Below are 13,837 nucleotides of genomic sequence, written 5' to 3'. Positions count from 1 at the left end.
GCTGCTTGTGGGGGAATGGAAACCCCAGCTGCCTCCTGTTAGAACAGAGAGGAAGTGCACTGGAGGCGGCAAGAACACAGGCTTTGTGTCAGACTGACTCAGACAAAGCTTTCCCTTCAGCCTCCTACAACCTGTTTTATTGTTTCTCAATGGGGAACAACCCCTGCCTCAGGCTGAGCACGCCAGGAGAGCAGAGAAGCACAGGCACAAGAAATATCACGTGCCTGGGGCCTGGAGAGACAGCAGGCTGTAGGAGCACAGTCTCTAGATCAGACCCCATCGAGAACATCGCGCTCATGTGTGGTCCATGGCACGAGCCGGAGAAACCGGTGCTGACCCTAAGGAGGATGAATGGGAACTTGAAAGGCTTGTGATCCACACGCTGGAGAAGAGGATGTTCAGCTCAGAGGAGGGCGTGAGGAGCAGTCAGGAGCAGAGGAGGCTGGTTCATTCCAAGGGCTCCAGAGGGAGAGCCAGGATCAGTGGGCACATGCTCTGGGGAAGTCCTGAAGGTGTGTCTACTAGGACTGGGAAAGATGTGAAGAGCTCTCCAGCACAGAAAGCAAGGGCCAGACGTCAACGTTAGGGGATGCCCCGGTGGCTGAGTGTGCCCATGCTTAGCCCTGACATGTGAGCACAGAAAGGATGATAGCTGTCCTGCTCCTCCAGCTTGTGTGTGGGAACCCTAACCTTCCCCTTCCCAGCAATCAGATCCACAATGTTAAAGATGAGCTTTCCTGAGCCTGTAAAATGGAAGAGACAATAAGAAATCCCATCCTGGGGCGCCTGGGTGGCTCAGGGGGTTGAAGCCTCTGCCTTCGGCTCAGGTCATGGTCTCAGGGTCCTGGGATCGAGCCCCTCATGGGGTTCTCTACTCAGTGGGGAGCCTGCTTCCTCCTCTCTCCCTGCCTACCTCTCTGACTACTTGTACTCTCTATCAAATAAATAAATAAAATCTTTAAAAAAAAAAAAAAGGAAAGAAATCCCATCCCACAGATAATGAGATGAAATCACACTTCACGGTGCACGTAAGCCAGAAACGGGAAAGGAAGCGTTGTCTTTCCTCCTGTGCTCTTATCCCTTATGATTCACCTATTTCTCAGGCACAAAGCTGTAAACTGCTCCGTGAAAACTCCAGCAGACAACCACGAGTGCACGATCGGGGCAGTTATCGTACCTTGGCTTCCACCCCAGGGGAGAGCTGGTTCCCGTTGACACACTGTGCAGCAGCAAGAAGGGTTTCAATCATGTGCAGAGAGAGAGACCGGTGTTAGTCACAAATGACAGCTCAGGACCACCTGCCTGCTTCCAGCTGCAAGGCTCATACCCTCCCTCCCCAGCTTTCTGTTAGGTAATCACCATCCACGGAGGAAACACAAGTCACTGTCCAACCTGTGGACAGATGTTCTGGGTAGTTGCCAGCAATCTGACCAGGGAGAGCAAGAAGCACAGGACCACAGGGCCAGAGCCACTGAATGGGCCCCGTGGCTCCTGCCAGCCTCAGTCTTCAGGGGTGTCCTCTGTAATTACCAGTGCTGGTACACTGCTCAGACCAAGGGATTGAACACAGCAGGCTCCAGAAAAGTGCTCTCTCAACAGAGGAGTCTGGTCTCCAGTGACCATGCCCAAGAACCTGTGATCTATACTCCAGTACCCGGGACACCCACATGGTCAAGGGCTAGCCTCAAATAAGGGGCACAAAGCCCTCCTCACATCTCTCTAGACTCTTAAAAAAGCTTCCTCTCCAATCTCCTAAATTATCCTGTAACTCACTCCTGGGCTCATCAACTTTATCCACTTACTTCCTCATTCAAAATCCCTGCAACAGAAGCCCAGGACTCAAGACCTTGACGGCTTGATCTGACTCAGGCTCTGAACTCACATTCTCCTGCTCCCCGCCATTTCCCAAAACCCTGCCTGTGCTCACCTCTGCATCTTGTCCATCAACTACCTGCAGCATGCCCTGGCCTCCCTCTGGGATGCCTTGGGCCACACCTGACTGGTTTTCTCAGAATGTTCATGTAATTCCTGCCTCTCCATCAGCTTCAGAAAGGCCTCTACAAGGTGGGACCTGTGTGTCCCAGCACTGCTGGGTAAGGAACTCAAGAGTTACAAGAGGCTGACCTTGTCCACAGGTTCACTTCTTAGGTCTTCTAGGCTACATGAGAGTTTTTTCTGAGCTCTGGAAAAACACAAAAGAAAGCGAACAAAGACACAGTTACTGGACAAGGTGGTGTGTCATTCATGCAGAGGACATACCAAGTGTTTTACCAGTAGTCTGTTAAGTGGGTTTAGGGTCAAGGTCAGGAAAAAGTCACTCTCTCATCACAATCACTACACAGGAGACTGGCCCATCTCACGGAACAGCCTGGTCAGACAATGTGTTGTTGAGGGCATGAGAGCATCATTTAAATCCAAATCAAAAGGCCTTGACATTCCTTGAAAATACAGAACACACTCAATTCTATTACATCAATGGGAGCTAAATGGTCTATAGTCAGAAAGAAGCTCTGCAGAGTCAAAAGACAGGAGAGGTGCCAATATGGCCTCATCCGTGAGTCTAAGATATTACCCCGGGAGGAAGGAACTGTGCCACATTACAGTGGAGGTGAGCACATCAGCCAGGCACAGCTCCAAAGCATCACCTGTTAGGATCTTCCAAGCTTTTGCTCCAGCTCTGTCCTGATCAGTCTGCTCAGTGGAATTTGCTTTTTCAGAGGTTATTTTGCAGAGAAGGGCACAAACTATATAGAGAAGAGACCATGCCAACAGGGGTCACAAGAGTTACCTTGTAACAAGTCTCTTTGGCAGTGATGCTTCTCAGTTTATATGAGTAAAGCAAAATCTCTTAGTACATTGGTCTCCTGTGAGTCTGGTCAATGTGAGTTAATCACTGTTGACTTTTTCCTAAGTGAACTCATATATAAACTAAATTTCTTATTGTGCAAAGTGACTACCAATTGCAGCCTTTGACACTGGCATTTTTCTCTAGGGCTAAAGGCTGAGGGAAACAATGACTCTATAGAAAGTGGGGTCGAGAACGTAGGAGCTGGAGCCTCAGCACCATTCTGGGGAAACTTCCATCATACATACGGCCAATCTCCCCAGATGCCTCACTGAATGACACTCCGCTCTTGACAGTGGAGCCTCTGTATCTCCATTACATGGGGCCTAACCTGGAAGCATGTTCTAAATTGTTGACCTAGGGAGCTAGAAATAGTTCATTTTAGAGGGAACTAGATCAGTGGCAGCCAGATGACCCCACAGGCCAGCCCATTATAAGCTCATTGCCATTATAAGCTCATGTGAAGCTTCCCCAAAGCAACAGAACCAACCTCCCTATAGGAGAAATGGCTCTCCCTGAGAAGCCAGACTGTCCAGGGCTCTGGGACTCCTAAGAGCAGGAAGGACTTTCAAGAGTGGACTGTTGAAAATAAGACACACAACACGGGATGCTCTCAGCCCCGAGGAATCCCTGATGGGCACAGATGACCTACAGCCACTTCTCCTTTGAGGCTCCAACTTCTGGCCAGGTCTTTTCTCAGTGACAATGGCCCAGTTCCTTATCCCATGGGAAGGGAAGCTCCTCCGTGGCTAGGGGAGGTAGGCACGTTTGTGACTGTTCCATGGCCACACTGTGGCCACTGTCAGGGCCTGGAGCACTGCTCAGTGGAAGGGCAGGTGTGACTAGGATCTGTGGCTATGCTCACCTTGCACGGCCAATCCCTGCCATGCAGGGGCCCCAAGGGTGGGCTGAGCACACAGCAGCTCTGGGGACATAGTCAGGACACCTACCTGGTTTCCAGTGATTTCTGTGGTAGTGGAGGCGGCCCCACGGTGGGAGAGCTACATCTTGGAGGCATCTGCACAAGAAACGAAGTCACTGTAGGGGACACTTAATGTGTGGAGACCACCTACCATCCCTTCTCCTTTGGACAACTCCCCTTGAGGAGTCCCACTTCCTCCTCTAGGTATAGCCACATTGACTGTGTTGATTCAGGTGACTTGCTCTTTCAGGACGCCCAGGAGGAAGGAGTACTGGAAACCCAGGCCAACCTGCTCCTCCTCCCCAGATCTGCCCCCATATCCCTGCAGGAGAGTCCTGACACCTGAACCCCTGGGGACCCTTGCCACTCCTGCCTTCTCTGAGCTGAGTTCCTTAGCTTTTTCTTTCTTGCAGGAAGCCACCATGCACCCTTTCAGAAACATGCCTTGTTGGTGTAAGTTAGCCAGAGTTGATGTCTGGTGCTTGCAACGAGAAGCACTAGAATGGACCTATGCACTCAACAAGCATAAGCCACCTCCATGGCCTGCCAGGCCCCATGCTGGGTGTGAGTAAGTGTTCCCCACAGCAAAAGGGCAGACAGCTGAGATAAAAGATCAGTGCAGACGTTCTTATGATAATGACACCTCTAACATAACAGAGGGGTGGATGGGAGGAAGGGAAACTTCAGAAGAGGGCTTCAGAGGGGAGAACACTTGAGAAATGAGAATGGGCTTAGTGAGAAGGCAAAAAGGGAAGAGAATTACAGGTAGACCGAACATGAGCTAAAGGTGGCATCTAAGGAGGACTCAGTTTGACACTTTCACTTTTGTACTAAGTGCAAAGATACTTTTTCTCTAGAGCCTGGTAAGTACCTTTTTGATACTTTTTTAGACCTTTTGGTCTAATAAACATGCATCCATTTCCAGGTTCTGCCATCTAGCTGCTGTGGGACCTAAAGCAGATTAATTACCCTCTCTGAGCCTCAGCTTCACAATAAAGTAAGAATCCCAGCTGGGTGTCATTAAGGTGACAAGAAATAAGGTGAGAGCCATGTACAGAGCTCACTGCAGTTATCACACATTGGTACTGGGTGTCCATCACTGCTTCTGTACGATTGCCAGCAATCTGGAATGTTTGTCTGACTTGATAACTGGGTCACTTGGTAACATTTTAGTGCCTCCCTCAATTAAAAGAGTTGAGCTAGACCCCTAAGATCCTCTTCAGTTTGGCCATTCTAGAGTTTCATGAGCTTTTTATACCCTGAGCCGAAGCCCTTTCTCTCCTTGAGATCTGGATCTATGAGTATACGTGCTTATTTGTATCTAATCTGAATGCGGAGAGATTTGTGCAGGACAAAGAAAATCTGTCTGCTGGTTACAGCGGCTGGAGGGGGTGTCTGAAATAGGAACGGATCCCTGCAGTAGCTGAAGTTATTCCCTTCCATGAGGAAGGCACACTCATCCATTCGACAACCATCTGCATTCTCCTGGGCATCGGGCACTATTACAGACACTGGACAAATGGGGGGAGATAAAACCAAACCACCCTCGGTCTCTGCTTATACCCCAGAGAGGAAAGACAAAAGAAACAAGGAACTGGATTGAGAGTTCCTATCTTTGCAAGTCCAGCGTCCATGATGCCTACGCACCCAGTCAGGACACAGGCCAGTGCCTAGGCCCCTACCCGCCCTCGGTGCTCTCCCTAGGGCCTTGGGGGCCACGCCATCTATTTAATTTCTCACCTGTCAAGATTTATACCTGACAGGTACCTGACTAGATCATCCCCCAAGCTCTGTAAGCTCCCAGGGCCTGCCCAAAACCCCCATCATGGGTGAAACATAGCACCTCTGGTTTAAAGAATTCTTCAGGGCCTTTATTCGCACTGTTCCACTTTCTGAAACTTCCCTCGAGTTCTTCTTCATTGATTAAAAGAGTTCTTTCCGAAGGCCCTGGAAGCATTAATGCAGAAGGGGGGATCACTACTGTGGGAGTTATTCAGAAGCCCATAATTAACACAAAATTTTAACAGTCTTTCTCCTTCTTTAAGAAAGCCTAAGGAATACATAAAGGTACATTAAGAGTGTGACTCAGATTCTTCAGGACATCTGAAGATGGACTGTCATGAGGGTCATCTCAAGGGCAAAGCTCATGTATGGAACATAGAGAAACCCCTAGGATTCTTCCCCAACCTTCTCTCTCCTTGGCCACAGGCAATCAGGCTCTGATTAGACCCCAAATACCAAAAAAGAGGGAATACAGGGAAGTGATGTGTGTGCAGGCCCAGCAGAAGCTCAGCCAGAATGGAAGGTCTCTGAATGCCCTCGGAGCAGCCCCCTCCTCCGAAGTAGCTGCTTTCCCAGGACTGTGATAGGAGCTCAGGTCAGCGGCATGAAGGGTAAGGCAGGCAGCCTGGCCTACAGCCTGCTGTGCTCAGACAAACACTAATGCTGCCTGGGAGGTTCGTTCACCCTGGGCATTAAATACGAAACATGGATAGCTCTCCCAGCCCTGTGCCTTCCTACGGGAACCCAGGTACCCAGGGACTTAAAGGAGGCTCCCCGAGTGTCCTGGCAATCTAGTGGGGGAGCTTTTAGATTCCTCTGGAGGTGGGCAAGCTCTAATCCCCCATGAGGGTACCGAAGTAATTATTGGTCCAGGTTTGACTGCACTTACTGCCCCTAAGGGGTATGCTGGAAAGACACACAGCTGATCTCCAAGAATGGAGATTCCCAAGGGCTTGCACTGATGGCTTTATTTTCTTGAAGATCTGCTTAGTCCCTGGGAGCTCTGGACCACCATCGGACATAGTTTCTAGAAAACAATAGCTGCCGACTTCCCCTATCCAGAACAGGCTAACCAGCTCCATTCTCTAGCAGCTTCATTCTCCAGCTTCAGCTAACCAGCTTCATTCTCCAAATGAAGATGAAGACCCTTCTGGCAAAATGCCCCTGGGTTTAACCCAGTTGATGAAATACCTTTGGGAGAAAAGGGCAGAGCCCTCCTTGCCCTCACCTTGTGTTGCCATCATCATCTCCTTCGCCCTTCGGTACTGGTTTAGCAGCCCCGTGAGCTCCTCTATCCGACGGTCCTGTCACAATGGGAGAGTAGACTATACGTGAACACCACCACTGGCCCCTCGGAAGATTTCATGGGTGGCGGGGGCCACATTGTGTTCTGTGCACACGGAGAAGAGATGCCACAGGGAACCTAAGGAACGCTTCAACAGAAAGGTCAGCATCCAGCCTCCTTCCCACAGAGCCTGGGTTCTCAGTGCTCTGCTAGGCCGCTCCCAACATTCTGGCCTCTACCCAAAGGCAAGAGTTCAATCTCTAGCCATAAAACAGTCCTTATAGGGGTTAAACAGTTCCGGATCAGAACAATCACTATCTCCCCTCCTAAGGTAGCCTTAGAAATCTGTCTCCTAGTTCAACTATTGTCCTAGGAGCTACATGCAAAAAAAGATTAAAATAAAGCTGGTGTGTTTATCTCCAATTCCCTCACCTGTTCCTGGGAAGTCTGAGATTCTGTGTACAATAGATGAAATCTCCCAGAGGAGATCATTTCTTTCAGCAGAGGTCTGGGGGCTTGGGAGGTCACACAGATTCTGGCCCTAGACAGACTTGGGGGGTGAACCCTGGATACACTACCTACTATCACCTGACCTTGGACAAGACTCAAGTGCTCTGAATCTCAGTGTCCTCATCTGTAATGTGCAGGGCTGTGATCCTCAGAGCTGACGTCCATCCCAGGGAGGTGCTCTTTAGTTACAGAGGGGGCTCCCCTAGGATTATACAGTTATCGGACGTGAAGGACAGAAGGTGGGGGGTAAGCACATGGCATGCTGCTTAGTGTCTCCGTGATGAGTCTGCACCAGACAGTGCACAGAGGAGACTGGTGTCTAAGCGGGAGTCTAAGCAGTTATAACATTGGCAATAACTGTGGTGATATTTTTTCCCCCACACCTACATGAACAGGTACTACTTTAATCTGCCTCTGGTTGATTTCACTTAGGCCAAGTTCCTAGGTATCAAGGGCAAAAACAGGTGGCCGAGGCTCTGTCTCTAAGAGGCAGAAGCCATTCTCCCCACATATCCCCGGGTCAGCAGCCTAATGGGCATGACCCTGCCCAGAATATCAGAGACCAATAGGGACCAAACAGCCAGAGACATTAGCAGAGGAAGAGAGGGCTGCCTGCATGACGGTCATCTTACCTTATCTTCATTGGCAACAAGCAAAGTTTCCATCCCCATTTTCAGACGTTGAATTTCTTGGTCTAAAAGAATTCAGGTGTAGGAAGAACTATGTAAAGATAGACAGACATCCCCACATGCTAAGCTGCTGATACTTTCCTTGTGAATCAACCGCACACAGGCTCTTCTATTTCTTTAAAAGCCTGTGATGATGTATGGCATAGTCAGTCTCATTAAACATTTGCTGGACTACTAAATGAATGAATGAGCCTGGTATTTTATCTTCTCTTTATAGACGTTAGTGGGGAAAAATCAAAATGCCATTTACTCAAAGGTGACACAGAAGAACCCCCAAATCTTTCAAAATCAACATCTCGGAAGAATACAGACATTTATTGCTGATTACCTGAGTGGGCATGCACCTGGGCTGCTAACTAGTTTTAGAGAAAATCCTACAGTCCCATGGACTGTAGCAAAGGTGAATTTAAAATAAGAAAAAAAAAAAAGAGCCCACAGCTGAATGAAGATGAGAAAAAAATGATTATGTAAAAGAGCTGGTGGGTACTTGGCTTCATTTAAAATGGTATAGTCAGAATTGACTAACAAATGTTTAGACACATCTATAAATATATTCAAACAAACTCTGTAGTTAAGGAAAACTATCTTATTTCATAAGCCTACAGAATTTCCCAGTGTGCCTCTGTGTGGAGCACCCACGGCCTGCTCTCCCTCTGGGCCTAACAGGGACTCTTGATTTCTTCCCCAACTGCCCTCTGGAGAGCCAAAGGACAGTGCCTAAAGGAGCCGGAGGTCTCTCTGCTAAATATTTAGGCCTAGGGATTGTCACATAGTTGGGAGTTCCAAAACAAGGACCTGTCCCCACTCCTAAACTGATTACTGAAAAAGGAACAGGGACGACTACGTAAGCAAAGCAAGGAGACAAGGGAACTAAGTACACGCATCCCACTTGCAACAAGAACAGGAAGAGTAAATTTATGGGCTTTGTGTACATAGTCATAGGGATTCATTTTCAGAGGAAAGTAGATAGTGCCTGCTCACTATCTTAGGCTCTTGGCAGCTGAAGACCAACTCTGCAGCTCCACTTGTGGGAGGAGGGCGGTAAGCCCCATATGAAGACTGGCAAACCTCAGTGCTTTGGGCAGAACCCAACCTGTGCAGCAAATGACAAAAGGACCAGCTCCAAGAGTTACCTGATGACGGACTAGAAGGCCTGGACTGCACAGAAGCATAGGGTGGCGGGGGAAGGCTGCCTGGCCTCGAGTCGGGGCTCAGCATTCTATGCAGGTCAAGCATCGCGGAGAAGCTAGGATATCTTAGGGGGCCCCAGCCTCCACCCTGAGCCTTGGCAGGTAGGGGGCATGCTCAAAGTCTCTTGAGAAGAGACTGAGAAAGGCTGGGGGAGGGATGAACATATGGGTCACCAATTTTCTTTTTCAGCCCGAGTCTTGGCTTCAGGGCTGCGTGGCTTCCCCACCCCAGTCAGGGACCCAGGCTCAGCTACACTAAGGCTGACCAGGGACCCAGCAGTGGGGCCAATCCCCAAGGCTACCGGACCTTGTCCAGCATCGCTCTGCAGCCTGGTGGTGGAGGAGAAGTCAGGAGGTGTGTGATTATTCTGTACTCCAGGTAAACAGCTGTAAACACTCAACAGGTGTGAATAAGAGGATCTGAGGATTCACCCTCTCATTTTACAGCGGACTTGAACTTATCACGGTCCATTCACTACACTTCCACTCACTCAGGATTTCTTAGGAGCCTACCAGGGCTGAATGCTGTGTGTGGCTCTGTGGATCCAGTCTTAAAGAGAACAGACACAGACCTGGCCCCATAGCGAGGACCACAGTCTTCACCACAGGACTTCCCCAGTGCAGCCCTGATACATTTAAGTGCTAGGATGGAAGTTAGAGAAAAATTGGACTGGGGGTGGGGGCGTATTTCGTTAAGGTAGGGTGGCCAGAATAGGTCTGAGGGGTAACAGTGAGTTGAGATCTATAGGATGAGAATTAACTGCTTTGTTTCTGTGCCCTCAGGGCCTGGTATGAGTATCAGGCAGGCATCTACAAGTGACTGAATCACTACTGTGGGGAGGACACAAAGGAAGTCCTTCCAGTCAAGTGAAGGAAGAGCTCCATGGGGGCTGCTCAGAGCTTCTTGATCAGACTACACATGAGAAGGTCACTGCCGTGAGTCCACAACAGAGCCATGCTTTACAGGCCCGTTCACCCGCACGCTCATCTGTTCGCTCAGACATGTTTGCATGCACGCAGGCACACACATCAAGCCTACTCACACAGGCACACACACACACCCCCACTCACAGACACATGTGCCCAGGGCCCAGGGGCAACCACGTCCTATCACCGTCCAGCGGTTACCTTTCTCTGCATGGTCACTGTGGAGGGCCGCAGTCCGGGAGAGCTGGCTGTGCAGACGCTCGATTTCGGCAGCCTTCAGGGCCACCTGCTCTTGCAGCTGGGCCACCTCAGCCTGAAAGAGCAACAGAGGGTCCCTGGGAGCTCAGAGGGACGACCAGACTATGATGGAGTGCCTCAAGCCTCTCACCGCCCAGGACCAATGGGTCCTAGAGCCTGCTGGGCAGTCAGGGACAGAAGCAGCAGAGGCGAGCAGTTAGGGACGCTTACTGGTCTCTCCACAAGGGGGCGCTCTGCCCCGTGAACGCATTCTTCCCGGCCCATTTGGCCATGCCCACAGCTCGGGCTGGTCCCCTGTATCCTTCCACCGGACTAGGTGGCCCAGTCACCATGGAGGCCTGATGAGCTGGGATGGCATGTCATGGGAGAGCTGCTGATGGACAGTCTCCTTCTGGTTGTGGTCTTCCTTCTCCCCAAAGAGACACAAAGCCATGGGTATACACCACTGTGACAAGTGCACACAGGTTCCATTTTCCCAGCTCATCTAGGAAGTACAGTGGAAATCAAACCACTATTGGTAGACAAAGAGTAAGCCAAGGGTTCCTCCTGGAAGTACTTTCCCACCCTTCAGGCATAGCCACGGCCTCTGCCCAGGCTCCAGGAACCCGCACACGCTCACGTACGTGTCCACACATACAAGCACTCAGGTGCACCGAGCAGACAAAATAAAACAGGTAAGCACAGCCACAATGCCGCATACACACATTCAAACTCACATGTACATGGACTGTTGTACTGGGCAGTTCCCACATCTCTACTAAGCAGAGCAGGTTAAATTTCACACATTTAACAGTAAGTGTGATTATTCACAAGTTCCCATACTCATGAGAAGATCAGAACGGTGTCAGTCCCATCCCACGGGGCACACTGGCTTTGGAGCCAAACCTGGATTCTCTCATTTCCTACTTAGGTGACCTTAGGAAAGTTAACCTTTCCGAGTCTTGCCTCATGTATGAAATGGGGAAAACAGCATTTACTTCATAGGGCAGTGGTGAGGATTAAGTAAGATAATAGTCACGGACAACTTAGCCTCATGCTTGGTAGACAGTAAGTACTCAATAAATGCTGCCTCTGTGGCTCCTCTCATTGTAATCCTTCCCTTGCAGATAACCAGCTAGTTCTCTGAGCACCAAACTAGACAAAGAAAGGGTGAGGACTAACTCTAGAGCCAGTCAACACACAGTGGAGCCCAGTCCTCTGGCTATCTTTCCCCAGGGGGAGCCCAGTCACATCCCTGTCATGCCTCAAGGTCATGGAATGGGCCGTCCTTTCCCACAGGGGCTGGAGTTAACCTTCAAACAATTTCAAGGAACCAGATGAGCCCTGAGCCTTCTGGAGGCTCCTCTGCCCCACAGGCCTGTGTTTAGTCTCAGGACACACTGGCGGAGTACCCACTCTGCCTGGGCCTCCGTGCTTGCTGACTACTCACGTCAGGCCTCACTCACTCATCACAGGAAACCATGGGAGGAAGTAATATCCCTGCGTGTTGCTTCTGGGGAGACACCAGGACCGGTACCCAGGACACAAACTCCACCCACTCCCGAGCCAGCTGCTATCCACTGTTGCCTGAGTGCTTTGGAGTTAACAGCACAGGTGAGGCCACTATTACGGGGTGAGGGCTCCCCGAGCCCACCTCAGGGTCCCTGAATAAACCTTCCCTGATATCCCCCAAAAGGGAAAGAGATGACCATGTAGAGAACAAGGAGGCAGCAAGGGGGAGGATCTCCTTACTCGAAATTGTCCTATGGAGCACTGCCCCTCTGCTCTGTGGTATTGACCCGTAGAGGCCAGACAGCCAAGCCTCGCTATGTCAAACTGCTTGCTGAGACCCATTGCTTTCCCTGGCTCACTGAGGGCCTCAATGCCCATGGCTGACCACTACCAATGTCCATGGCTTCCAAAAACCTTAGCCTTGAGACCTGCAATCCAAACTCCTCTCACTTCTACAAGGACTATACTATTCTTAGGAAATAGTCTCCTAACCTCTCTTGTACCTCCTATACAGCCATTTTCCCCTTTCCCTGCAGTCGGAGTGAGAGCTGGTCTCTGTCAGCAATCTGGATGCCCAGTGCTTGTCTGCAGGAGCCACGATGGACGTCAGTGACGTGAGCCCATGGAGGCAGAGCCCAGCACCTGGCACAGGGAGGTCTCTTCTCTCTGAGGCCTGCCTCTGGGTGAGGTCACCTACTGAAAACCCTATAGACTAAGTGCCTGGGCCAAACCTCCCTTGTGTCAAATTCCACAGAATGGCCAGAAATGACAAGCGTCCCCACAGCTAGGGACCCTAGTCTACCTCAGCCCACAGACTTTCTACCTGACCACAGGGCAAAGGACGTTCCTGCCACAGCCACCGAGGCTGCAGCTGTGTGGCCAAGAGGTCCAAGGCAAAGGCACGCACACTGGTGCCGGGGAGGGGGGTGCGCCAGCTCCCTGCAGGTATGCGGCCTCGTTAAACCTAGGGAGCAGGCCCTGCTGCTGCCGCACTGGAAAATGAATGGCCTACGGGACTGACACATTATATGCAGAAAAGTGAAGAGAACTTTCAAGAAGAGTACAGGCTTTTACTGTAGGGAATCAAGATTTTATAGGGAAGAGAGCGTGGTTTTTGGAAAGACACAGATCCAGATCGGAACCTGGCCTTGGCCTCTCTGGGCCTCGGCTTTCTTACCACTAAAATGAAGATAGTGAATCCACAGACCTCACTACCTTATTTCATAGATCAAACGAGAAAAGGTGGGCAAAGGGCTTGATGCCTTCTGGCATGCAGGAAGTGCACAAACCTAGGAGTTACCAAATAACCCATCGTATCTCAAGGGGTTATATGCCAAGGCAAAGAGCTTAGGTGACCAAAAAAGAGTTATTTGGTCTTTTAATAGGTGGTATGTACAACTCTGGAGGCTTCCCTGAGACAGGACTCACCTGAGTGGAGCCCTATGACAATAGGTTCTGGGCTCTTTGAGAAAATGACTGAAGCACCATACACACAAAGGTCCCCTTAGATAAAAACAGGACTGTAGATAAGCAGGTTAGGATTGCCTATGGTTGCTGCTGACTTGGTAAGATGTTGGGGAAGTTCCTTAACTGCTCTGTGCCTTGGCCTTCTCATCCATACAATGGCGAAGAAAATAATTTCATACAACATATTATACAGACATCAATATCACATTCAGAGTTCTAATAGCATGACATACATTGTATATAAGTGGTCACTACTAGAAACTGAGACAGAAAGAGAGAGAGAGACCTCCCAAAAGAGAAATTCCTAGAACGAAATATTACAAATGGTAGCTCCTAGGGCTGGGGGGTCGGGTGGGGAGTGATCTTTATTCATTTTTTATGGCTTAAAAATCCCCTATAATAAGTACTTTTTTATAATCATTAAAAGTTAACTTATAGAAAAAAATAAAAGTACAAACTAGAAGTGAAGAA

General features: G+C 49.8%; 1 protein-coding gene across 10 annotated transcripts in view; it reads right to left on the bottom strand.

Annotated features, from left to right (window-relative positions):
- Positions 1-13,837, bottom strand: part of PPFIBP2 (PPFIA binding protein 2) — a 145,734-nt gene that overhangs the window by 21,220 nt on the left and 110,677 nt on the right. For all 10 annotated transcript variants that reach the window (XM_059135023.1, XM_059134988.1, XM_059135005.1 and 7 more), the window contains 7 exons: positions 10,352-10,463; positions 7,977-8,038; positions 6,778-6,853; positions 5,611-5,714; positions 3,796-3,863; positions 2,125-2,182; positions 1,178-1,219 (listed from right to left, as the gene is read on the bottom strand). In XM_059135023.1, coding sequence (XP_058991006.1) covers positions 1,178-1,219; positions 2,125-2,182; positions 3,796-3,863; positions 5,611-5,714; positions 6,778-6,853; positions 7,977-8,038; positions 10,352-10,463 — 522 coding nt within the window. The remainder of the gene's footprint in view (positions 1-1,177; positions 1,220-2,124; positions 2,183-3,795; positions 3,864-5,610; positions 5,715-6,777; positions 6,854-7,976; positions 8,039-10,351; positions 10,464-13,837) is intronic.

This window comes from Mustela lutreola, chromosome 1 (genome assembly GCF_030435805.1).
Source record: "Mustela lutreola isolate mMusLut2 chromosome 1, mMusLut2.pri, whole genome shotgun sequence".
Taxonomy (NCBI): Eukaryota; Metazoa; Chordata; class Mammalia; order Carnivora; family Mustelidae; genus Mustela; species Mustela lutreola.
This window is presented reverse-complemented; position numbering and strand designations above follow the sequence as displayed.